Consider the following 25,869-nt stretch of genomic DNA (forward strand, 5'->3'; position numbering starts at 1 on the left):
AAGCCTGAATTCCCCTGAGCAAAAGATGGAGTGTACTCACTGAAATACATCTTCAGGTTCAGCAAAAACTTTAAACATATTTAAAGTTCAAGCCCCTCTTTTTTTGAAAAAAAAAGTATACCTGACCTAGCCTGATTCAAATCTAGTGCAGTGTCGTCTGTAAATCAACTAATGTACAACAAGTGTTTGAAAAAAAAAACAGGGTCAAAGGGACTGTGTACATTGCAGTTTAGTGCCAACCACAGTCCAAACAGCCAGATGTGGGAAGGAAAACTTTACCTATTGGAAAAAGCAGTAGATATTTGCTCCCATTTGCACACTGATTAAGGATTTCCCATTGTATAATATTTACACACTGGGGCAGCAGAACAATTTGTAGCCCAGTTCTGTCTCCAAACACATTGTTATGCATCAGAGACACTTTAACCAGTCAACATAAAAGGACAGTCACTGTGGGAAACGGGTTATCTCAGGATTAGGTTGTTGATAGTATTATCCAGCCAGACTTTTGCCTTTAATTACCCATCACGCTGAAAAGAAGTGTTGATTCTGAGGTTTCTTTTCATGTACATTTCATCCATATTGTTTCCAGCATTAAATGTTTATGGGAAGTCGATTCAGTTAACATAAATTTGAAAAATCATAAGGGGTGGGGGTGGGAGAAGGGAATTAAAAGCAGTCCAGAAACACTATGGAAAAATATGTATCAAACCTCATACTTTCCGCTCTACTTGTCTTTTTTTAAAAGGAGCTATAAATATCCTTGCAATAGGGTACGTACCTGAAAATATTTTTTGTTTACTTACATTTTCATAGTACAAATATGCAAGATAGTAATTCTCTTTATCTAGTATTTGCAAGAAAACGAAGTCTTTGTTGATATTCAGATCATGCATTCAATATGATCTTAAGGTAGGGTGTGGAAGTACACAGAAAGCATTTTTCAGCATTAAGAAAAAAATACTCCGATTTTTGTTTTTTCCTTCTTTTGTCTTACCCAATTTGAGAATTATTTTGTCATTTAAAGTCATTTTAGAAGCATGCCCTTTTTTGTGAGAAATTTCGTGAACCTTTTAAGCAACTAGGTTGCTCTAGCACATTTTGAAGATACTCTTCATCTTTAGTTTTTGTAGTTTTTCTAGATGTTTTCTCTTTATTTTCCAGACAAACACTTGAGTTATACTATGAATTATGCTGATGCATTTTCTCCACATGATAGCAACTCATTTGTGAACTAGTTAAGTACTTATGCTTATGAGTCATCAATATAAGAATCCAGTTATGTTTGGCCTTTCAACCAGCCCATGTAGAAAACAGACAGTATTTTATTATTATAAAAACTGTACATAAGAAATTCTTTTAAGTTGCACTTTTTTAACCATCATGGATAGAGATGGTGTTGACCGGGAATAATTTTGTCATGTTTTAAAAATATTTTTACTTCAATTTTTTAAAGTTCACCCTTACTCTTATTTTCCATTTTCATTGATCAAATACTGAAAATTCTAAATCAATATAAAAATACTGTAAGGAATCCCAAGTTACTGGGTGGGGAAGTTATCAGAGAAGGAAGAATAGTCTGTTTCATCATCCAGCATGTAGAACAGGCAGTTATTAGGATATGTGTGCCTATTCCAGAAACTGAATAATTGTTTAGGTTGTATTATGCATTCAGCATTTATAGACACACTTCTCTATATAAAACTGCCTGGATAGAACTTAATGGATACTCTACTTCAGGGATCTCCAACCTTGGTCCTTTAAGACTTGTGGACTTCAACTCCCAGAGTTCCTCAGCCAGCTTTGCTGGCTGAGGGACTCTGGGAGTTGAAGTCTACAAGTCTTAAAGGGACCAAGGTTGGAGACCCCTGCTCTACTTTATACAGATTGAATTGTGACCATAGGGGAATGGGAGGATTCCCAATCCTATAATTGAGATATCCCTAGGGCAGGGGTGTCACACACATACCCCGCTCCATTTTCACTGGCAGAGGGTGGCAGGAGGCCGTCGTGGCTGAAAACTGAGCTCGGGAGCCCATTTTCACTGGCAGAGCACTCGGGCCACCAGATGCCCCCGACATGAATGACATCAAGCTGGCCATGCCCACCCCGGCCCCTGAGGTCAAACACAACCCTGATGCGGCCCTCAATGAACTTGAGTTTGACACTCATGCCATAGGGGAATGGAAAATGTCAATTTATGCAGCATCAGATGGAGGCTATGCAATGTATTTGATTTTTGAGACAATTCCTGCTGTAAGCCTCTCACTGATGTACAAAACTCATGCATCCAGTACCTCTTTATCAATACATGATTTGGTGAGAGTCATGACAAGTAGCAATATGTAACAGAACTTGACTGATCCCTAAAATGTTAGGTGGGAAATCCATCACAAGAGCCTGAGTCTTAAGATGAGATTGGGAAACTAGAAAAAAACCAGCAAACTGTGTCCACATTGTTATCAAATGAAATGCATAGGTAAATCAATGTAGTCACGAGGAATGAAGCTTGTCCTAAGCTTAGTGAGAGAGCAGTAGGAGACAAGATGGTTGGATACTATCACTGGTATCATGAGCTTGAGTTGAGAACTTAAAAAAACAGTCACTAACAGTCCTGGGGAATTCTAGCCCAATAGATGATGAATAATTAGAAACAACTGTGTTACTGACGATCAACAACATGGTAAACACTGTAAGAAGTTATTTGATTCAAATAATGTATTCCTTTCTAAACTAGATAAAATTGATATATGCTATTTTTATATATTGTTAGCTTCATAACATAAGCCACTGATCTACCCAAATGTCAATAACCGACATCCAAAAGATGCCTCAGCCGAAGCATAACTATCTAACTTATAATGACGTATGAAAGGGGATAATGACGACCAAGTAGCCGCCCTACAAATGTCAGTAATAGAAGCCTGTGTGGCCCAAGCCGCTGTAGTTGCAGCACTACGAGTTGAATGCGGTAAAATTCTACTTGGAACCGGCTTAGATTTGACTTCATATGCCATGGATTTGACTTTCAGCCATCTGCCCACTGTCGATGAGGAGACTTTCTTCCCCATTGATGACGGATGAAATGAGACTAACAGAGCCTCCATTTGGCGAAATGATGCTATACGTTTGATGTAACAGCGTAACGCCCTCCGCACATCCAATGTGTGCCAACTCTTTTCTAGAGGATGACAAGGATCCGGACAAAAATCTGGAAGAATCAACTCCTGGGCTCGGTGAAACCAGGAGTTCACCTTTGGCATAAATGATGGGTCCAATCGCAGAACAACCCTGTTGGAATGAAAAACACAAATGTCCTTCCGAACAGATGAGGCCGCCAACTCTGAAATCTGTCTGGCCGATGTGATTGCCAGAAGAAATGTAACTTTCAAGGTAGAGTGGTGGTGGCTTCCTGGATCCCTACATATAGTCTTGTCCAAGTTATGTGAACAGGACAGTTTAGAATGAAGAAATTGTTAACATTCTGACTCGATTCCCCAACTGGGATAAATTGGAGATATTTTTTCTTTGCAAACCCAAACTAGTTCAGCCCCATTTTAAAATCAGATATATATAGTTTTTGCCAGTTTCTCCCCACTCTGGTTCAGTTATTGGAGTATTATTCTGCTAATGGGTGAACAGGTCAGCAGATACAAAGGAAGCAAATACAAAGGAAGCATTCAATTTTAAGAAAGAGACTTCTTTTATGGCTTGAGCATTTTTATTTTATTAGAGCAGCATTCCTCTCGCTGGGAATTTGGTAATTCTGGGAGATTATAGTTCAATGCATGTCTGGGGACTCAGTCTGAAGCAGCCAGTCTTTTAAATTAATTTAAAGGTATTTTGTAATGCACTTAAGACCCTTATCCAAAAGTGGAATTTACTGGGTGCCCTGAGCCAGTAAAGACATGAACTCCTTGATAAAATATGAACTTGAGGTGGAGAAGAGGCACTCTGAAGTGTAACAGAGGGTGTAACAGAGGGTGCAGTTGAAACAGGGAGGGTATTAATGATCTACGCAATATCTATGAACTGTGACTCAGTTCATAGATATTGCACAAATTAGCAAATCTTCCAGAGTACAAAGGAAATTAAATGGGAAAACATATCTTGAGCAAAAGATGGATACTGTGAAATTAAAAGAATTATAGATGAACTGAAAGGGTGGAAACTTTATGACTGGTAAAAAAGAAACAAAACAGAGGTTACTATCTTTGGCATTTACCAGATGGTCCACAACTTCAAGCAACATTAGCATGTTCGGCTGAAAACAACAGATGAAAAGCACTGTTGTGCAGTGGAATGCCACAGGTTGCTTACTACACTCTATCCAGTAGCTTTTCAAACTTGGCAACTTTTTGAGGGGAATGGCTGGGAAATTCTAGATGTGGAAGTCCACACAACTTAAAGTTGCCAAGTTTTTTAAAAAAACCACTGCTCTAAATGTTCAAACCCAGTAAGAGCTGCAACCGAAAGAGCCGTAACAAAAATAATAGCAAGTGTTTATATGCAATTAATTATTGGCTTAAATTAATGCACAAGTGTTTATATTGATATCTAATATTCTAGATTAGAATTGTTTTTAAACTCCTGTTGACATTAATAGAATCATAGAATATCAGAGTTTTGGATAATAGAGGTAGAAATTAGCAGCTGAAAAAGTATTATGTTAGCAAATTGACCCAGACAATACACTGTACACAAAGCACTTATGTATGGTAAATGAAAATGCATAAACAAACTGTAGGGGTCACAGTGGCTAAGTTGCTGATCTTGTTGATTGGAAGGTCGGCAGTTCAGCGGTTCGAATCCCTAGTGCCTCATAACTGAGTGAGGTCCCGTTACTTGTCCCAGCTTCTGCCAACCTAGCAGTTCAAAAGCACGTAAAAAATGCAAGTAGAAAAATAGGGACCACCTTTGGTGGGAAGATAATAGCGTTCCATGCACCTTTGGCGTTTAGTCATGCTGGCCACATGACCACGCAGACGTCTTCGGACAGTGCTGGCTCTTGGCTTTGAAACGGAGATGAGCACCACCCCCTAGAGTCGGGAACGACTAGGACATATGTGCGAGGGGAACTTTTACCTGTTATTAACAGCAGCTGCCTGCAATTACTGCAGGTTCTAGTCCCACCAGGCCCAAGGTTGACTCAGCCTTCCATCCTTTATAAGGTAGGTAAAATGAGGACCCAGATTGTTGGGGGCAATAAGTTGACTTTGTATATAAATATACAAATAGAATGAAGACTATTGCTAACATAGTGTAAGCCGCCCTGAGTCTTTGGAGAAGGGCGGGATATAAATGCAAATTAAAAAAAAACCAAAAATTTTTTTTTTACCTTTAAACAAACTGTTAAAAAAAAGAGTATCAGAGTTGGAAGGAACCTTAGAGGTAGCACTTTCCTGCTACCAATCACATTTGATAACAAGATGAGTTCTTAAGTAGGCAATTAGATCTGATAAAGACATAATTTTTTCACAGGCATATTAACACAGGGTTTGAAGAATCTTTAGGTACAGATTGCAATAGATTAAGATTTATTGTATTTATTCATTTATTACATTTAATACAAAAGGTAGGAACAAATTGCATACAAACTATGATGAAATCTAAAGTAACCTTTAAAAGGAAAGCTCATCATCTATATAAAATCTTACCTGTGCTTAAACCACAGCCTAAAAGACATGAAGGAATTAGTGTTAGGAGGAGTCAGTTGCAATATTAAGTTATTTTATGCAATATACATGCATACATGTATTTCATTAAGCAGTGGAAGAACAATTAGTTCGATAATTTATAGTAGGATGGTTGGTATACTTTTGCTCTTCCCCCGACAAGATCACAGAATTATCTGATTTGTGGAAAAGAATGCCTTTCTGACTACAGAATATACAAAAATTACTCTTCATTGGTAGCAAAAAGACAGAGCAGGCAATTAACTGTTAACAGAGAAAAAGGAAATTAAAAACTTTAGCTGAGCAGAGGCCATCAACTAATTTTCACTGAATTCAATAGGATCCACTCACTTTTATCTACATGTTTTGTGCAACAGCTTTCAGGGGGAGAAATCATTAAACATAGTAGGCCTGAGTATTTTCAACAATTATGATAGGTTTAAAGGGCAGAGGAGGTGGATTTTAATCCCATATGCAGGGATTAAAGAAGTAGCTTTTCAAAATAAAGAAGTAGGTCTGAAGAAGAACATAAAAGTCAGAAACGAATGTTTCTTCACATTATAAACAATACAATACCATAAACCTCAAGGATAGAGATAAAGACTTACATGCAGCTTGTTAATAAATCCACACATTTAAAAAAATGTTTTCACACACTTTCCTATTCTTGTTCATTTGATTGTAAGATGCTGGCCCGTACACATAAGCAAGGCAGAAAGGCAATATTAGCTTTATTTTGATATCCATGATTTTAAAAGGCTCAATTTATATTTCCCGTATTTATACCCACATGGTTTTCCCAGCTATTTGTAGGATATCCTCATTTTCCTCTTTCGGATATTCCTTTGCATTTAAGATTCTATTCTGTTATCACTGTACTTGCAGAAATAGAATCTCAGTGACACTGCACAGTTTTTAAAAAAAGATATTAAACAGTTTTCCAGATGATTCTTCACTATTACTATAGTAACTTTATTCATCTCTGAGGAAGCAGAGATACTAATAGCCGAATACTGATATATATTTTTTTATAAATGTATCCAATAGTTTAACTGGTAACACAGATGTAAGGAAAAATGACACTTAAATGAAGATGTTTGCCTTGCTGTATTTTTGAAAAGAACTGAATCTTGAACTACTATAGAAATCTTTGGCACTTTGGAAGAACAATCTGCAACTGACATAGAAAGAGAAATCTTCCCTATCTAAAGTCTGCTTCCTGCACTGCAAAAAAATTTCATAGAGACAACCATTTAAAAATATATATCCTTTTAAAAAAGAAGCTTTTCCAGTGATCCAGAAGTGGCCCAACTACTATTCAAAACCTGGACTGGAGTTTTTCAGTACAACTTGCATTTCAGAGAATAAAGCAGTACTGGAGATGTTTTTCTTCTACATTGCTGTCTTGAATACCACTAGCTTCTGTTCTGCTCGGACATTAATGTCAATAGTCTCTTGCTAAGCAGGGCATTGTGCCGTTGAAGGTATTCAATCATATCACCTTGTTTTTCAACCACTTCTTCCAAACTTGAGATTTCTCTGAAAATCAAAAATATAAAATAAAATAAAATCATACCACTATCTTAATTACATTGTCTTTTGCTATTTTAACTCATCTCAAAAGGGTTGTTCTGCCCAGAGTCATGCTGGCTCAGGACTTTTGGGAGTTGAAGTCCACAGATCATAAAATGGCCATAGTTCCCCACTTCTGCTCTGGAACAGGGCTGTCAAACTCCCGGCCACGGCCACACCTGGTTTAGCGAAGGGGGGGAAAGTCCTGATACGTCACATGACACCACTATGATGACGTGAATTTGACAGTCCTGCTCTAGAATAATGAATCATGAGATTAATGTATCAGGGCTTTAAAAACACAGCCAAATTCAGCAAATTTTATACAAGTACCTGAATCCAACTTCTGAGCTAACTTGATTAGGATAAGAATACATCTTCTCTTCTTCTATTATATCAGGTCTTGGCTTTGCTCGGTTAAAGTTGCTTACCTTCACTTTGAAAACAAAGAAAAGATCAAATGTATTCCGCTACCATCAAACTATATTCAATTAAAAACAAACTTCATTTATAGAAAAAAAGTCTATTCTTTCCTCTACAAAATGGAACTGTTCAAAGTATTTAAATATAAAACAAGAAGCTTAAGGAAAAAAAAGAGTTGTCTTATTATTCACATTCAGAGAAAACCAGAGAGCCCAAACGATAAAGTTAAATAAAATGACAGAATCCAAAGTTGATTTAAAAGGAATTTTGAATTCTTGTAGCATAAATAAATATTCTGCTTCCAAAAATAAAAATCCCTGCACATATTTCATTAAAGTGCCTCTAAAGGTAATTAGTTATGAAAAAAGAATCACAGCAAGCTAAATATTCACATGGATGAAACAGTTAAGCTTTATCTCAAATTGTTTAAGGCTCTAATCAAATGCAAACAATTTAGCAATTCTAGAATATACTCCAATACAAGCAAGAGAATAGGAAGGGTTTTTCTTTTAGCTCTTCTCTAAAAATCTTTAAAAAAAAAACAAACCCAAAAAACTTCCAATGGGCTAACAATAGTCGGCTTATATCAAAACATGCCATCTTTTTTGAAGAGGAACTCTACAATTGTGCGGTTATTTTTTCTTTATATAATGCAATCATGATCCTGTTTTTCATGCCATGTTTATAAGGAAAAGGTATTGATATGTTACAACAATGTGAAAACTGGGATAATTTTTACTAAGTCAACTAAATATCCTGAAGAAGTGCCAAGTTATGTTTAATATATTCACACGCAAAAAAATTATATCTGGAGAAGAACGTAGACGTAGTACACCACTACAAATACCTTGGCCAATGGATCTTAATGGAAGGTGATACAGTAAAAGAAATTGAATAGCGTGTTAAATGTGGTTGGCAGGCATTCAGTAAGCTAAGCATAAATTTCAAGAATAACCTCCCCCTATGCATGCCTGAAGATAAAAGTTTTCAATCATTGTGTGCTCTAACATGTCAGCAAAACATGGACACTGACCTCACAATTGATACAAAAGATACAAGCGGCACAAAGAGCCATGAAAAGATGCATGCTTGGCATTACAAGACAGGATAGAAAGACCTGCACACAGATTCAAGAACAAACAAAAGTATACAATATCATCAAGAGAGTAAAAGAATTGAAATGGAAATGGGCTGGTCACATAGTAAGAATGGATGGCAGACGTAGAATGGATCAAGGAAGTCACAGAATGGATCCCACTTGGTAAGAAGTGTCCATTAAAACAAGATGGATCGATGACATCAGCAAGTATTGCAGGCCCAGCTGGCAAAAGAAAGCTCAGGATCATACTGGTTGGAAACAGGCCTTCATCCTCAAGTTGATAGACAATGGCTAAAATAATGATGGTGATTCTGGATGACTGGGAAATACATCTTTTGGATGACTGTACAGCAGGGGTGTCAACCTGGCGGCTGGGTTCAACCTGGCGGCTGGATGTGTCACGTGTAGGCCATGCCCATCTCAGCTCCGCGAAAGGGGAAAATGTTCTGGTACATTACGTGACGGCAATGTGACGCTGCGAGTTTGACATCTAAGAGAACAGGACAGGACCTGTTTTGGCATTTCATCAGTTTTCTTCCCCATCAAATAAAAAGAAAACAGGTGCTGGATATGATAAAACAATGGCATCACTATCTTTCCCCGCTGCTCAAGAAAATAATCTGGGAAATGGGAACCATAGGCAAAATCTTCCAGCCTGCTTTGTGCCAATAAGAAAACAAACAACCAAACAAAGCTTATTTGTTATTGGTCAGCAGAAATGGCTGAGCAAGGGGATTGCTAGGTAATTTGTCATGTGAATACAATCATAATATGTGATTATCTACCATGAAATTCAATGAGAAAAAAAAATGGAGACAGGTATTAACAGGGAAAGATTTTTATACTTCACAGCAGGCTAATTATTCACTTGTTAACTCAGAGAAAACCCTTGTCAATTCGGGTTATTTGTGAAATGGGATATTTTGTTAGGAAATATGGAGATGTGGCTTATGTACCATTCTTACTCTACATTATTTTAAAGAGTCCTGAGGTTGAACTCCTATTTAATTGCATTTATTTTTTGAAAGGAGCATTAAAATGCTGTTTTGAAATGGTGTGAATTAAAGCAGATATGCTTGTTGAGTTGATGGGTAATGTATTCCCATACATTGTGGAAATGGTGGGGAGGATCTGTCTGGGAAAAACTGTATAAAATTATCACCATTCACATCCAATATTTGGTTCCACAAATATGTTTTCAGAATGAATGCTTGAATACTCCTAGCCTTTAGTCAAAAAGAGGTTAGCGAACATACTGGAGAGGATTGTTTTTATTTATTTATTGGTCCCACATCAACACAATGCTTCATTCTCATCTACTCAATCAACAGCTCTGTGTGAAAAGAAAAACTCTTGCCTATCTCTACTAGAATTGCTTTACTAGGCCACCTGCTATGTAGGAAGAGGACTGCATGACTGATCAGAGGAATAACTAAAACAGGTGTGTCTACAAGCTGTAAAAAGCTTTAGGTGCATTTAGCTCTTGAGCTGCCTTAGAATTCTAGTATCAAAGCGTAGATCAGATTACCCCAAAGCACACATTTGAAACAATTGTCATTTAACAGGTGCCTAAAGGTGGCCAGTGGAGCAGAATCATAAAAGATGGGTAAGCTAGTGATTTTGTTAATACATCTGTAAATGAAGTATTTTGTTGTGCCATCTAAAAATAATAAGATAACTTTTTTCTGAAATAGATGATTGTAAATCAGATGAAGAGACACATGAGAGGCGATTAACAACAATGTTCAGGAATAGAAGTAGAGATGGAACCGTGGGCGTCTGCTGGGGCACAAAAGATGAAATAACCACTGTGAGGAAAACTCTGCTTCATTTATGTATTCTTATATTGCACATCCATGTGTAGGGACAGAACCTGCATTCATGACACTCATTTCATCACTTTGTCAAAGCCATTGATTCTTAATTGAATATAGAATAATAGAGTTTGAAGGAACCCTGGAGGTCTTCCAACCCCCTGCTCGAACAGGAGACCCTATGCCATTTCAGAAAAATAGAACTAATGAATTGTGTGGCACAGAAAAGACTAGCCAATGAGCTATCTTACATATTTACAGCAATTTGTGTGCTGTTTTACACATTGCCAGTGAAAATCAGTATCACTGACCAGGAAGCAATAAAGGAAAACATTGAAGAGTAGTAGAAGAAAGTTAAAAAAAAGAACAAACAACTGTGAAGATGAACAATGTAGACTCTATGGCTATAAGTCTGGATTCGAAGGGCAAAAGGGGATCCCACTTTGCATTTTGAATTTGGATCTCTGTACAGTACAGACTTATTATATACAGTAGTAAAGCATTAATGGGCCAGAATACCCAGCATGGTTCTTGTGAACCCTTTTGAATTTTCAATAATTCTACATAAATATGACCTAAATGTTGAGAATCATTTTCTTCAATAAACAAATTAACAAGTATAATGTTTTTGATTCATATATAGTTTTAGGAGTTGTGTGGAGATAAGAACATGTTTTAAATCATATTTATGCAGAAATATTGAAAATTCAAAAGGATTCACAAACTTCTAAGCACCACTGTATTTAGCTACTTCAAAGTGCTATTTTCCTTTCATTATACTTACAAAGATGCCTTAGAACAGGGGTGTCCAAAGTTTTTTTGGTGAGGGCCAAATACAGAAAAATAAGCAAAGGCCCGGGCCACACCATTGAAGGGGGGGGGGGGCTAATTTTTTTCGTACCAGTTCTGTGGGCGTGGCTTATTTTGGGGTGTGGCTTGGTGGTCATGTGACTGGTGGGTGTGGCTAACTGCTCATGTGACTGAGTGGATGTGGCTATGGGCATAGAAACTACTCAGAGGGCTAAAAAAAGTAATTTTTGACCAGTCCTCACACTTATGACCATCCTCACATTTATGCCCATTGCAGCATTTTTAACAACCATATCACTCATTTCACAACTGCTTCTCTTCACCACGGTTACAAGATAGGGTGCAAAATGTAAAGATAGTTGTAGGTGTGAGGACCAGTCAAAAGTGTGAGGACAGGTCAAAAATAACTTTTTCAGCCCTCTGAGTAGTCCTTATGCACAAAATGCTGCAACAGGCATAAATGATGACCGGTCATAAGTGTGAGGACTGGTCAAAAGTGTGAGAACCTGTCAGAAATCACTTTTTTCAGCCGTCTGGGTAGTCCCTATGCACAGTTTAGGCTTAAGTATACTATATGTGTGTGAGTTATATATATGTGCGTGTGTATCTCTATGTTTGTGTACGTGTGTGTTTGTGTTATGTTGATTTTAATGTAATATTTTTAAATATAATTATTCAGAAAGGCATGCGGCTGGACAACAAACAGTATATAAGCCTAGTAATTCATGTGTGGCCCGGGCCACACACAAGAGGTGACATATTGACACATGATTACTGTGTGTATTTCTAACAGAGATCAAGAACTCTGTGTAGGACCAAACACAGTCTGATGTAGTCTGATGCCAAACTACATCCTCAATTTGCTGTGTCTGAGTCAAGACGGGCTTTTACGTCCACCCTGTTGCAAGCTGCGGACGTTGTGTTTTACAGGAATATGAAATGAGGGGGGGTTACTTTCTGCAGTCACACAACCGCTTACCACGCAAAGACAATTTTGCCTGAGTTTTCCGCTATCAGCCCTGTGTCAGCCTTACAAAACCCATGTTCAGAGACCTGGTGTGACCTCAGAAGGTGACTTCTGTAGACCAAGAGTAAGAAGACACCTTCAGTGGCACCTCAATTGATCCAGTCACAAAATTGCACTACGGACTACTGTTTTATACTTTTTGATTATACTTTTCTTTGCAAATGTCAGCAAGGTGATTGATAAAGGAAGTAACGTACAATACTTTTTTTCTTGATTTTCTTGACCGCGCGCCCAAGTGGGTCTCTCCAGGCCGCTTTAGAGCGACCCTGGTCTGCGTGGGAAGGCGTCCCTGGCCACCTGGGCCACGTGACAGCTCCAGGCGGCAATCCGCGTCCCGTGTCATCTTTTTGCCTACGGGGAAACTTTTTTTCCTTGCTGCCTCTTGCGCGCGCGTTCTTGACTGGCGGGAAGCGGCGCGGGCTGCTCGCTGCCCACCCCTTCAGTCCCCATCCCCACCTCCGCAAATCCTTTTGTTCTTCCACGCGTCTCCCCAACTCCTTCCTTGCCTTGCTTAAGTCGCCTCGCTCGCGGAGGCTCCGACCCGCCTCCCTTCCTCCCTGCCGGCTCCCACCCACCCCCTCCGGACGAGGCTGCTCCCAGTCTTGGTCCTGCGGGCGTCCCTTCCTCCTCCTCCTCTGCCCCTTCCTCCAATTCCCCCGAAGTCTCCCAACTCCGCGCAGGGATGCCCGCGGCCGAACTCACAGGTCAGATGCGGCGGGCTGGTACTGCTGGCTCCGGCAGAGGATGGAGTACCCGCAAGCTTGGCCCATCTCTCCTCATCCTCTGCCCATCCGGCACCGGCGAAGGGCGAGGGGGCGGCCCGCGGGAGGCAGGCGGGATGCCAGGTACTCAGCCGCGGCCGACACCGGCTCGCCTTCGCTGCTGCTTCGCGGCTAATGGAGCCGTTGGCAGCCGCTCCGGCTTTGCGCAGGGAGGGAGTTGCCAGGCTGTAACGGAGCCTAATGCGGGCGGCTGAAGCACGCCCGCCCGCCCGAGTGGGGTGGGGTGGGGGGCGGGTAGGTGGGTGGGTGGGGACCGCGCCAGCCAGCCAGCCAGCAAGCATGTGGAGCCCGCGTGGGAACGCCAATCGCCCGCCCCGCGCGCAGACCCGACCCAGGCCGAGCGGTTGTGTAAGGAGCTTGCGGGGTCCGGGGGTCCCGCACAGGGGAGTGGGGCCCCTGCCCTGACCTTGCCCTGTTTGGGGAAGGGGGGGCAGGGCTGGCCAGCGTGTTCAGGGGATGCTAACGGGGTTTTACAGAGTTGAGCTCAAGCGCCATGTGCGGGCCATATTCAATTATATTTTCAGAATTTGCTGCGGGCCAATAAAAACTGACCCGCGGGCCGCAGTTGGCCCACGGGCCGTAGTTTGGACACCCCTGCCTTAGAAGGTAGCTAAAATCTGCGTTTATGTTGCCATTGGATATTAAATGAGACATTATCTGTTATGGCATAGGGCCGGGTTATTTACGGGACCGCCTACTGCCACCGATCGCCTCCCACCGACCCGTACGCTCTCACAGAGAGGGACTCCTTAGGGTGCCGTCTGCCAGGCAGTGCCGACTGGTGACACCCAGAGGAAGGGCTTTCTCTGTGGGGGCTCCCACCCTCTGGAACGAGCTTCCCCCAGGGCTTCGTCAACTTCCTGACCTCCGAACCTTCCACCGTGAGCTTAAGACACATCTATTTATTTGCGCAGGGCTAGCCTAGGGTTTTAGTTTTTAAATTTAGTTTTTAATGGGGTTTTATATTATTTTATTCTAGTGATATTTTTAATTTGGCCTAATTAATAAGTTTTTTAATTGTTGTTTTTACCTGTATTATTTGCATGTTTTTATCTGGCTGTGAACCGCCCTGAGTCCTTCGGGAGATAGGGAGGTATAAAAATTGGAATAAATAAATAAATAAATAAATAAATAAATATTTTTTTGTTCTAGGTTCTAAATTTTATTTTTTAAATTGTAAACAGTAGAAGACTCTGTATGAGTCAGAGAAACAAAAAAAGCAGCAAGTTCAATTCAAAGCCACAATACTCGAAAGCCAACTCCTTTTGAAACAGCAGTTTACAGATTATTCACATACACCTTAACTCCTTAAAATACAAATAGACTAGCATGGCTTGAAAATAATAGCATGGTGTCATTTTTGTCTTCTCTGCTGCAATAACTTATAGAATTATTTCACTTTACTGTCAAATGCTACATTCTTTGACAGTTTCAGCTTTTTTCATCCTAAGAAAGAGACCGGAGAATTTTATTATTCTTATAAGATTGCATCTTGTGCTTGAGTTTTTCTAACAGTCTCTGAATTGTGCAAATATTATCTTGCAATATGCATTTTGCTCTTTCCTTCCTCAACTACCATGTACCCAGTAAGAAATAAAGAGCCTTGAACTATTCATGAAGAGATGTAGCTGCTTATCAGTGCCAGGCAAAAAGCTTCTCAAAGCAGCTGCTTTGCCACAAAAGATGGCTCTCACTGCCAAGGGAAGAATTTCTTTACCAACAGCTGCATTTTGTATGCTCTATTTTTGTGCTGCTCACTGCCTCAAGCCCTTGGGATACACCAGCATAAAAGTTGAAAGATGTAAGTGTCATGCAAACAATTGCAGCTTGCAGTTCCACCACCACAAAAGTTAAGTTCAGTAACATCCGCATCTTTGTCCTCTTCTAAAGTTAACCATTTTTTTTTCAAATGTATTAAATTACATACTTTTTCTCAGCATCATATAGAATAACACTAAAAGGACCGGTGGTATGATTTCAGATAATATAAATATTAGGGTGACAACTTGTAAATTTTTTGCAGCCCTGTTAAATCAAGTTCATATTAAAATAATGCTTTAAAAACAGAATGAGGGTGGGTGGCTTAATCACCCTAACAAGGGAAAGAAACAATTCTCACCTGTGTAGACAACCAGACATATCAATGAACATATCAATTCCATAGCCAAGATTCCCAGCATGAAGCAGAGATACATTTTATTGTGATTAGGAAACGAATGTTGCAGTGACACTATCAGCAATAAAGCCACATTTCCTATTAAACACAAACAGGACACATTAGAGAAAGAAATCTGAGTCAGTTTCTCCCACAAAGCCACATTGGTTGAAAGTCAAGGTCCTGTGATGGCCACTAAAACAGTGAAGGGTAGTCTAGAATTCTCCAAATATAGCTCAGAATTAACCCTTCTACTTAAATAATAATGGTGCAATAACTTTAAACCAAATTGCATGCAACAGATAACCTTGATCAATAGGCCATTAAAATAAATCCATACAGAGCTCATTCTAATGACCCAAAATAGAAACAAACAGAAAATGAATTAACTGCCTGCAGGGCTAGGGCTTGAATTCAATTCTCTCCTTCATTATGCCTTCCAGAACAATTCAGTCATCACTGATTGACTGTGTAAGGGCCCTGGACGAATCTTTACAGTAGTGGGCTAGACTTACTGGAATGATACATGCTATTTATTTTGATTGGATTTACACCAGTCCCACCACCAGCTTTTAATGGGCTTTAGGAGTAATGTTATGAACATATATAAGGTTATTCTTGGTCAAATTAATATACAGATTGATTGAGTACTGTCAAATCAATGTCACCTTTCAGCAACCATAGCTGAATTCTTTCTAGGATGATTTATTTTTATCTTGGCTTTGTAGGTATTTTAGGGAGTGATGATTTTAACAATCACTATAATCATTTGCTCTCCATATCCAAAAGTAAGAGCACATTACCACTGTATTCTTTTGTGTAATGTGAAATATTTTGTTGCTGTTATCCCCCTCCAGGACCTTCTTGTATCAGTTCTGCCTTATACATACAGAATTGTACAGGTTCTGCTTGTTATACAGGTGTCTGCTTGTTTTAGCTGGGCTGTTGGGATGACCTTTATATTTTGGGGTGACTGTACTGAGGGAAAAAAAACAATACTCTGGCTATACCTTACCATCTTCCCAAGAACACCCATCTCATAAGGATGAGACAGCACAGAAGGACTTACAAGTGAAATGGTTATTAGCATTATGTAAAAGGACAATATATTTTTTCCATAGGAGCAGAGCACAAGCACTAGATCTTCAAGACAATGTATCATCTTTTTAAATAGTTATCGGCCATCTTGTCAATTTTTCTATCACTAGAGCTCTATCTAGTGGCCCCATTCCAGTGGTGCACATCTAACATCACTACAGATATGCATCAATCTGCAGATTGTTGATTGGTTCAAACTGCTGTTTGGTTGTTACAAAAAAATGTATATATATTGGAATGCCTGATGCTTAATTTAGAAATTAACAATTTTTCATTAGAGAACAAGTAAACTTCTTTTCAAAGGGTGCTTATTAACTTACATTTTAAATATCTGAAAAAAGGTTTTTTCATTCTACCCAGTTAAGCAAGTTTAGAGCTGCTCAATGGCAAGTGTTAGCCCTTCAAGGTAATCCAAACAAGAAGCACAACCAGGAGCATCGTATTATTTTTATTGCAAGATTCCATTGAACAGAATTTTGCAAGACTGAAAATATTCCTCTCCTTCTGTCTTACTGATTCCTTCTGAAATGCTTCCCATCCTTTCCCTCCACCTGCAAATTAAGTTGCCTCTTATCAAATGTTGCCCAGACTGCTAGTCATCCTCCCACAAAGTCATCCCCAACATGACCATATAACATGGGAAAACTGGCAGCCACAACATTCTTGTCTTGTTTCATAATTAGATAATCAAGGAATAGAAATGTAACACACATGATTATAGGCTGAGTTAGAAACATAAATTTAAAAATGAAAATAAGTGGTACTACCATAAGAGGAAATAATCTGTCCAGTTTGGTAAGATTGCATCTTTTAATTTAATACCAATTTAATATTTGTTTTATGTTCAGAGTGCATGCCATTTTCCATCTACATGCTACATGTACTACTTATTTCTACAAGCCAATGAAACTAAGATTCTAAGATACTAAGGTAACTGATAAGAGTAGACTTATTGTCTTACTGTAGTGGGCAGGATCTAAACCAACAAGTTTTAAAGTAAACATTAATCTAGATAATATAAACTATTTGGCACCAGACTAGAGTATATTAAAAGTTGACAAAACTTTTATCCTTGAAAGCAAGGCCAAAAGTCCATTTTTCAGGGCTGTTCAAACAAACTTCAGATGTTTCGAACAATATCTTACATTTATTGTGTATCAGATGGTACAGTTCTAAAGAAAAAGTGGCGTGGATACATTCTTGATCTCTGAAGAATTAGGACCACTGGTGTTACTGCAAATTTTCTATGCATGCAAAGAGGTACAAATACAGACATGAGACTCATATCTGCGGAATTATTTACCACATAGTGGGCCTGGTATAATTAAGACAGCACATTATCACAGTAGGGAATATAATGTGACCAATGTACAATGTATTAAATGCATGAAAAATAAAATCTTATTTTTAAAAGTCTAAGCAGGATTTTATACTTTTTATTAATCATAGCTATAACAGGGACTTGTTTCGGCTTACTAGAATAGAAGTTTCAACTTATCAGAATGAGATACATCACCACAAAAATAAAAATCAAAAAAATTTCCACCCTAGATGTGTAACATCATTCCTGCATACTCAAATATCTGAATTGAGATAGAAAATATTAATTAAAATAAATTAAGCATCATTTAATTAAGATAACCAAGTATCTTATGGCTTACCTGTTGACTGAATTAGTAGGGGAACCCTTTTAAGATGCCTTGTGGTTTGGTAGATGCGGAGGTAACCTTTGCTTCTAGCTTTGCTGTGATGAAAGTGAATGTATCGTTCCAGGAATAGATGAAGCATCCAGAGAATTACCTTGGCAATCATTATAGTAGTCTGCACTTTAAAAGGATAAGTGTAGTTTTCAGGGCATGTGTCTTCACTTGAATTAGCATAAGAACAAATCACCCCTGTCACAAATGCCAACACAACGAAAGTAACCTAAAAAAGATATTAAATAATTATATGCACTAATGAAATATTATACAAACTATTCGCATTAAGCGCCTTTATTTTGTTTTTTGTTGCGAGCTGAATTATCGTAGTTTCAACTGGGAATACTTGTATTTCCCATTTCAGGAATAATACCACTATAACCCAATTCTAAGCATGCTATAATATTCTAATCCAACTACGCACCCAAGATATAGTTGTGCACCGATTTAGAGCATTTTATAACCAGGTGAAGTATCATAAGAAATGTCCATAAGATTCAGCTTTGGCTTGCTTCAAAGGAGTCCCTGCGGTTGTTCAATGCCCTCCTTAAATAGCACAAAGGCATTATGAGGACTCCTCAACTTATGATTATGTATGTTATTTCTTTAAACTTTCCAAGACACCAGAGTCATTTTTTCTCAGTTCAGGAAGTCTGGGTGCCAGTTTCTATCAGCCTGTTTCTGGCAAATGGTATGGCCAAAGTTCCTATATAAAGATTCTAACAGGAAGCAGCAAATTAATGATAAATTTTGAGAGTCAGAAGCTGTTTATTAGTCAACATTCCAATATTCAAGGAATATACCACAACACTACTGCCAGTAGATGTGTACAGACGTGTTAAAAATTATTCAACATGTCAGAGTTCCAAGTAACACCCCTAACGAAAGAAAATTCTGAGTCTTGAGTTTCCTCAAAATTCTATTCTATTAGAGACGTCATATTGGCACATCTGGGAAAACCTGAATCTGAAAGCCTCCAGGGTTTCCCCACCCAAAGGAAAGTTCAAGTCCCTTCCCCTGCACCCACATGTCCATCACATGGTCCAATCAAAGCTCCTCCCCAACTGCAGATGCCTCCCAGTTCCAGCTGTCCAGGTGCAGGGCAAGATGTCCTTGACTTTCTGAGAAAGGAATGTTATTATGACTATATATATCACCTGGCTCCATACAATCCCCCCTCCCAATTTCCCCCAGTGGCAGGCCTGAAGATCCAGTGAAAAAGATGGCTTCCAGGCTGACACATAAACTAGCAATAAAACCTCAAGTTTCAAAAAGTATAGTTATAAAAAGCTTTGGGAAGATTGAAATTTGTGATACTTAACATCCAGCTGACAGATTTAACTTGCAAATATGCATCCATTTTAACACAAAAAAGTCTATTTAGGTGACATGCAACTTATGGTTTGAATTCAAAAACTGTCTTGCCGAAATATTACAAATATTGAAAATTTCACTTCAGTGAAATAGGAAATCATTCAGAAAAGGGGAAATACAATTTCTGTATTACTATTTGTTTTCATTTCTGTTGTAATCTGTCCCGAACACAAGGAAGGTAGTCGCTGTGTTCATTCACTTGTAAAACAGAGAGTGTTACTTAATCCGGTTTTAATACATGTCACTGCTTCTGTCATCAAGCTTTCAGAGTTGTCTTCTTCCTTCCGTCACCCTCTATACATACACCCTCTATACATATACATATATATACTCTATACATACATACACAGAAACATATCTTTTATTATATCCACAATACTGCTTGGCATACACAGAAACTGTTTTGATTGCTCTATTTCATTTTGTTAATAGTAAGGAGACCTGGCAATTCAGATCCCATTACTGAAAGAACAACAAAAGCTAGATTTATTAGTTATGGCACCAGAAATAGGAATCTTCTGCACACTCCATTTTGTGTTTGATTTTCTCAGATGAGGTATGATTCCCACACTGAAAGTTGACAAACCTGTAACAGTATACCAACATTAATTGGTTTTGAGAGGAACCCGGAGTACTAAAAGATATGATTGTCAAACAAACAACGTGACTTCCCACTTTGTTTTAGTTGGAAAGAACTTTGTCCTTTTTCCTTTTTCCAGTGACCTTCGCAGCAAGGCCAACTTCCTGTCCACCCTATGCACCAGTCCCCCTCTTCCTTTTGCTGTTTGCTGAATACCAAGGGAACAATGAGTACCAGGACAACATTTTTGCATCAAAATGCATCGAGTACCAAATTCAACAAGTTCTGAAGCAGTTGAATACTGAGGTACCATTGTAATAATGATGGGGCAAGATCGTCTTAAAGGCTACTAGATGTCTCTGCCACTTTTAAAGGAACAAGAAGGAAACATTGAGATAAATGTCTTTCTGCTGGGTGGCTGAGAAAGAAGTTGGTATTCCTAATTTGTTGGTCAGCTAAGTGAAATAGGCACACTTTACCACTGGTCTTAGGCAAGCTAAGCTGATCTTTTGCATGACTCCATATTTGTTTTTTCCTTCAACTTACATGCAAAAGCAACAAAACATTGGCAACAAAGACTGTAGGTATAGCATGGAACTCTGGATGAAGCCTGGAATGTAACGTATGGTGTGGAAGAAGTGGTGCGTCAAGTAGAGGGTCATCTTCCATACTCTGTGTTACCTCCAAGGATCCCTGAAACAGATGACAATTTTTTTTAAAACCAGAAAGTCAAAATAACATTTATAATGTGCAAAAATTAATTGTGCTATTTGTGCAAGTTGTCTCACGTTGAAAGAGCTGTACATTTCAAAAAACAAAATATTTCCAACAAAACCTTATGTGTTTACTTAGATATCCCCTATTATGTTTAATAGGATTTAATAACATCTACAGAGAATTATAGTTATCATGTAATTTTAGAACTACCCAGATTATAGCAAGGAAGGTCCTGAGTATAGAAAAAGACCCCTCCTCTTCAAGAAAATGTTGCTATTAAAACCAGTATAAATCCAACTAAAATATTTACCTCAGCATCCATTAGTAACATCCTCAGCATTCATAAATTATTTGATGGGGGGCATGTAATCTCTGTTCAATTTTTATAATAAATTCCACAAAACCAAACTTCAATACAACTCTGAAACTGTCAAACATGCCTGACTGGAAAATCGTCTGGCTCACAAATCTGACCAGGAAATCCTGATTCCACTCCACATTTAATTATGAAAAGTGGTTTTGGGCTCATCACTATTTCTCATGAAGCAGTCATATGAATGTTGTTGTGAGGAAAAGAGAGATCCACATTTTATTTTTAGTAACAAAAACTAGTTAAAAATAATAAATAATAACCTATTTAAATTCCAATTTCAATAAATTGAAAGCAAGAATGTAATTGAAATGTGAAAATATGTGATGGCAGATGAAATTTAATTTTCTTAAACTAATACAAGCATCCTAAAATAAATTTCTAAGTTAGACAGGAATGTATTATGTTTCATCTGTAGGGGGCAAAAACCCCAAAAGTACTCCCTGAAAAAAAAATGCACATGTGAACACTAAAGGTAATTCCCATTTACCTTCTCTTCAGGAGCAATGCTTTAGTTAAGAAGACAATTCCTCCACCTTGATATCTCTTTGCCCACAGGTAAAAAGAACTCAAGTTTTGGGGTGTTTTTTTGGAGATACTATTTCATAAATATCAATATACACTAACATAATGTACTGTTTTTGACAACAAATTCTGCTTCTGTGACCATCAATTCAAGCAAAATTCCTCCTCATGTCACAAATAAAGTTTTAATACATTATACCACAGAATAAATAAATAAGCATAGAGTATCTCATGATCTGAAAAAGTAAACATCACCAGTCACTTTTGGAAACACAGGCGTCCTTACTCTTTACACTGAATATAACTCTTGCCAGTGAGAAGCAATTTGACTTATTTAAATCTGTATGCAGCCTTAAAGAATAATACTTTAACACACTAGGATTTTTTTTACTAAGAAGCATGTTTACCATTTTCAGATCCTTCAAGCGTAACACTAACTAAATACATTTCCCCCAACTTTGAGACTCATCCTTTCAAGATGCTTTTATTTTGAATTTTGCAAACCTCCCTTTGAAACACAGAATTAGATGGCTAAAAATTCATATTTAATTTAACCTAGGATATTAAGCATAGCTATAACTAACAATGACAATTAATCAATGGGATAGATTGATTTCAGAAGTTGTAGGTGCTTCATCACTGGAGGTTTTTCAGAAGGACAGTCACTTGTCTGAAATGGTAGAGGGTTTCTAGATAGATTAGATAGATGATAGGTAGGTAGGTAGGTAGGTAGAAGATAGGATGATAGATAGGATGATAGATAGATGATAGAAAGAAGATAGGATGATAGATAGATAGATGATAGATAGATAGGTGGGTGGGTAGGTAGGTAGGTAGAAGATAGGATGATAGATAGATATTTATTTTTATTTTATTTTATTTATTTTGTCACAACAATATATGTAGGTATCATACAAAAAGATTATATAGTATATAAACACATATATGAGTAAATATAGGAGGTATAAGCACACACACACACACACACACACACACACACACACACACACACACACACACACACATATATATATATATATATATATATATATATATATATATATATATGAAGAAGAAAAGAAAAACAATAGGACAGGAACAGTAGGCACGTTTGTGCGCTTATGCACGCCCCTTATGGTCCTCTTAGGAATGGGGTGAGGTCAATAGTAGAAAGTTTTTGGTTAAAGCTTTTAGGATTATGAGAAGAGACCACAGAGTCAGGTAAAGTATTCCAAGCACTGATGATTCTGTTACAGAAGTCATATTTTCTGCAATCTAGATTAAAGCGGTTGACATTAAGTTTAAATCTATTAGTTGCTCTAGTATTATTGCAATTAAAGCTGAAGTAGTCTTTAACAGGAAGGACATTACAATAGATGATTCTGTGAGTTAAACTTAGGTCTTGTCGAAGGCGACGGAGTTCCAAGTTTTCTAAGCCTAGGATTTCAAGTCTGGTGGGATAAGGTATTTTATTGTTTTCAGAGGAATGGAGAACTCTTCTTGTAAAATATTTCTGGACACGTTCAATTGTATTGATGTCAGAGATGTGGTGAGGGTTCCAAACAGGCGAGCTGTATTCTAGAATTGGTCTAGCAAATGTTTTATATGCTCTGGTTAGTAGTGTGGTGTTTTTGGAAAAGAAGCTACGCAAGATTAGGTTTACAACTCTTAGAGCTTTTTTTGCTATGTAGTTGCAGTGGGCTTTGGCACTTAGATCATTTGATATGAAAACTCCAAGGTCTTTAACGGATGGGGGTCATCTGTAAGGTAATGATAGATAGATAGGATGATAGATAGAAGATAGGATGATAGATAGATAGATGATAGATAGATGATAGGATGATAGATAGGTTGATAGATGATAGATAGAAGATAGGATGATAAATAGATAGGATGATAGATAGATAGATAGATAGATAGATAGATAGACAGACAGATAGATAGATAGATAGATAGATAGAAGATAGGTTGATAGATGATAGATAGATAGATAGATAGATAGATAGATAGATAGATAGATAGATAGATAGAAGATAGGATGATAGATAGATAGGATGATAGATAGATATTGTCTGTGTGTGTGCGTCTGTGGACTACAAGACCTCCAAGGTTCCTTCCAGCTATATATTCTTATACAAATTCATCCCCACTGTCACATACATGCTTCAGTTCACACGTCCAATGGACTGGGTTTGGCTCACTATATAACGTGTGGAAGCTTCTAATAAAACTAACCCCGAGATCTCGCCTGTCTCCAAAGAGAAACGAAAGAAAACCAGCCTCCATCACATGATCGTGACGAGACGCCTTGACGCTGGGGCTCTCCAAACACGAGACCAGCCCTCCCGGTATGTATCTCTCAACTAGTATGGGATCATCATATTGGTTGGCAACGACAGCGGCCGCAGCCCGACTCGTTTGCAGAGCGTCGGGCTGAGGGCAATGACCGAGCGTTGGGGAAAGGGGGTTGGTCAGGGCCACCCTCAGCCGATTTGCTCTAAAACCTCGGGAGTGTCTAGACCCCCCCCCCCACAACTGTGTGCAAACCCCGCGTCGTCGCCCCCTTTCCCGACATAAGGTTCGCCATCCATAATAACCTACAAAACACTATTCGTGCCAGGGACCACTCCCCCACAAAAAAGCACCAGGACTCACGTTATCCAGAGGGCGCAACTGCTGCCGTCGCTCTCCTGAAGCAGAAGCTCCCGCCATGGTGGGCTGCTTCAGCAGCTGCTTCCGGTGCCCCGCCCCCTTCGTTGCAATAAAGGGAACACCCCGCCTCCTTCCCTTCCTCGGGCGCGACGTAGCGCAACTTCGACTTTGGTTTCCACTCCAAGGCTCCGCCCACATTCTCTTGGCGCTGTTATTGGAGGCGCGTGGCTCTCAAAATAACCGCCGCTCTCGAGGGACCCGCCCTTTTCCACCACACCCCCCCCCTCGCCCTAACGGTACACTGCCTTAGGGCGGTTCACTTTGCCGAAGGAGCAACATTATTTTTTTTGTATCAATATACAATATATCACTTTCACCATATTTAAATTGACTCACATTTTCCTTCTGTTTGATCATTTATCCGTTTAGAGCAGGGGTCTCCAACCTTGGCAACTTTAAGACTTGTGGACTTCAACTCCCAGAATTCCTCAGTCAGCTTTGCTGGCTGAGGCATTCTGGGAGTTGAAGTCCACAAGTCTTAAAGTTGCCAAGGTTGGAGACCTCTGATTTAGAGCAGGGGTGTCAAACTCACTTTCATTGAGGGCTGTGGTTGATGGGGGGGTGGGCGTGGCTGACTGGGTGGGCGTGGCCATGTTGATGCCACTCCCCAAACTGCTGGTATATTTCCTCTTCGCGCTGGGTAGACGGGACGAAGCTACATTGGCCTCAGGTGGGCTGCAGCCAGTTTGGACCGGTTCGTCCAAACCAGTAGTTCCGACCATCGGATGGGCCTGCACACCCATTCCTCACCTGCTCTACTCAACATGGCTGCCCGAGAAGGTGTGCTGGAAGCTGCACGCATGAAATCACTGTGTTTGAAGCTGCACAAGCACAGAAGGTGCACACATGTGCATGCGCTCACATTTTCAATCCTACACTAGGTGAAATGGATCTTCAATTATGTGAAGCCCACCTCTGGTTGGCCTGATTTTCCCTCTTCGCACTGGGTAGACAGAGCCAAAGCCACACTGGCCCGATCTTTCCTCATCACATTGGGTAGACCAGGATGGCTTCGTGGGCCGGATCCAACCACATCGCAGGCTGGATCCAGTCCACAGCAGTGGTGGGTTTCAAAATTTTTTACTACCAGTTCTGTGGGTGTGGCTTGGTGAGTGTGGCATGGCTTGGTGGGCATGGTAGGGGAAGGTTACCCTAAAATCTCCATTCCCACCCCAGTCCAGGGGAAGGATACTTTAAAATCCCCATTTCTATTTTTTAAAAATTTTATTTATCAAACACAACAGTATATATAAGTATGAGCATGAAATAACCATAAGAATTGGATACAATCAAAAGGAACATTAGGACACGCTGATAGGCAAGCTGGTGCTCTTATACACGCCCCTTACAAACCTCTTAGGAATGGGGTGAGGTCAATCAGCTGGGACTTGGGAGGCAGAGAATAGATGGGGGCAGGGCCAATCAGAATTTTTACT

General features: G+C 39.2%; 1 protein-coding gene across 1 annotated transcript; it reads right to left on the bottom strand.

The window, feature by feature from the left end:
* Nucleotides 1-5,525: 5,525 nt before the first annotated feature.
* Nucleotides 5,526-24,516, bottom strand: TMEM192 (transmembrane protein 192). Its single transcript, XM_058193297.1, has 6 exons — nucleotides 24,377-24,516; nucleotides 20,656-20,802; nucleotides 18,117-18,381; nucleotides 15,322-15,456; nucleotides 7,581-7,683; nucleotides 5,526-7,214 (listed from the first exon to the last, which is right to left on the bottom strand). The coding sequence occupies exons 1-6, from the start codon at nucleotides 24,431-24,433 to the stop codon at nucleotides 7,091-7,093; spliced, it is 831 nt and encodes a 276-aa protein (XP_058049280.1). The 5' UTR covers nucleotides 24,434-24,516; the 3' UTR covers nucleotides 5,526-7,090.
* Between the last annotated feature and the right edge of the window lie 1,353 nt (nucleotides 24,517-25,869).

This window comes from Ahaetulla prasina, chromosome 8 (assembly GCF_028640845.1).
Source record: "Ahaetulla prasina isolate Xishuangbanna chromosome 8, ASM2864084v1, whole genome shotgun sequence".
NCBI classification, from domain to species: Eukaryota; Metazoa; Chordata; class Lepidosauria; order Squamata; family Colubridae; genus Ahaetulla; species Ahaetulla prasina.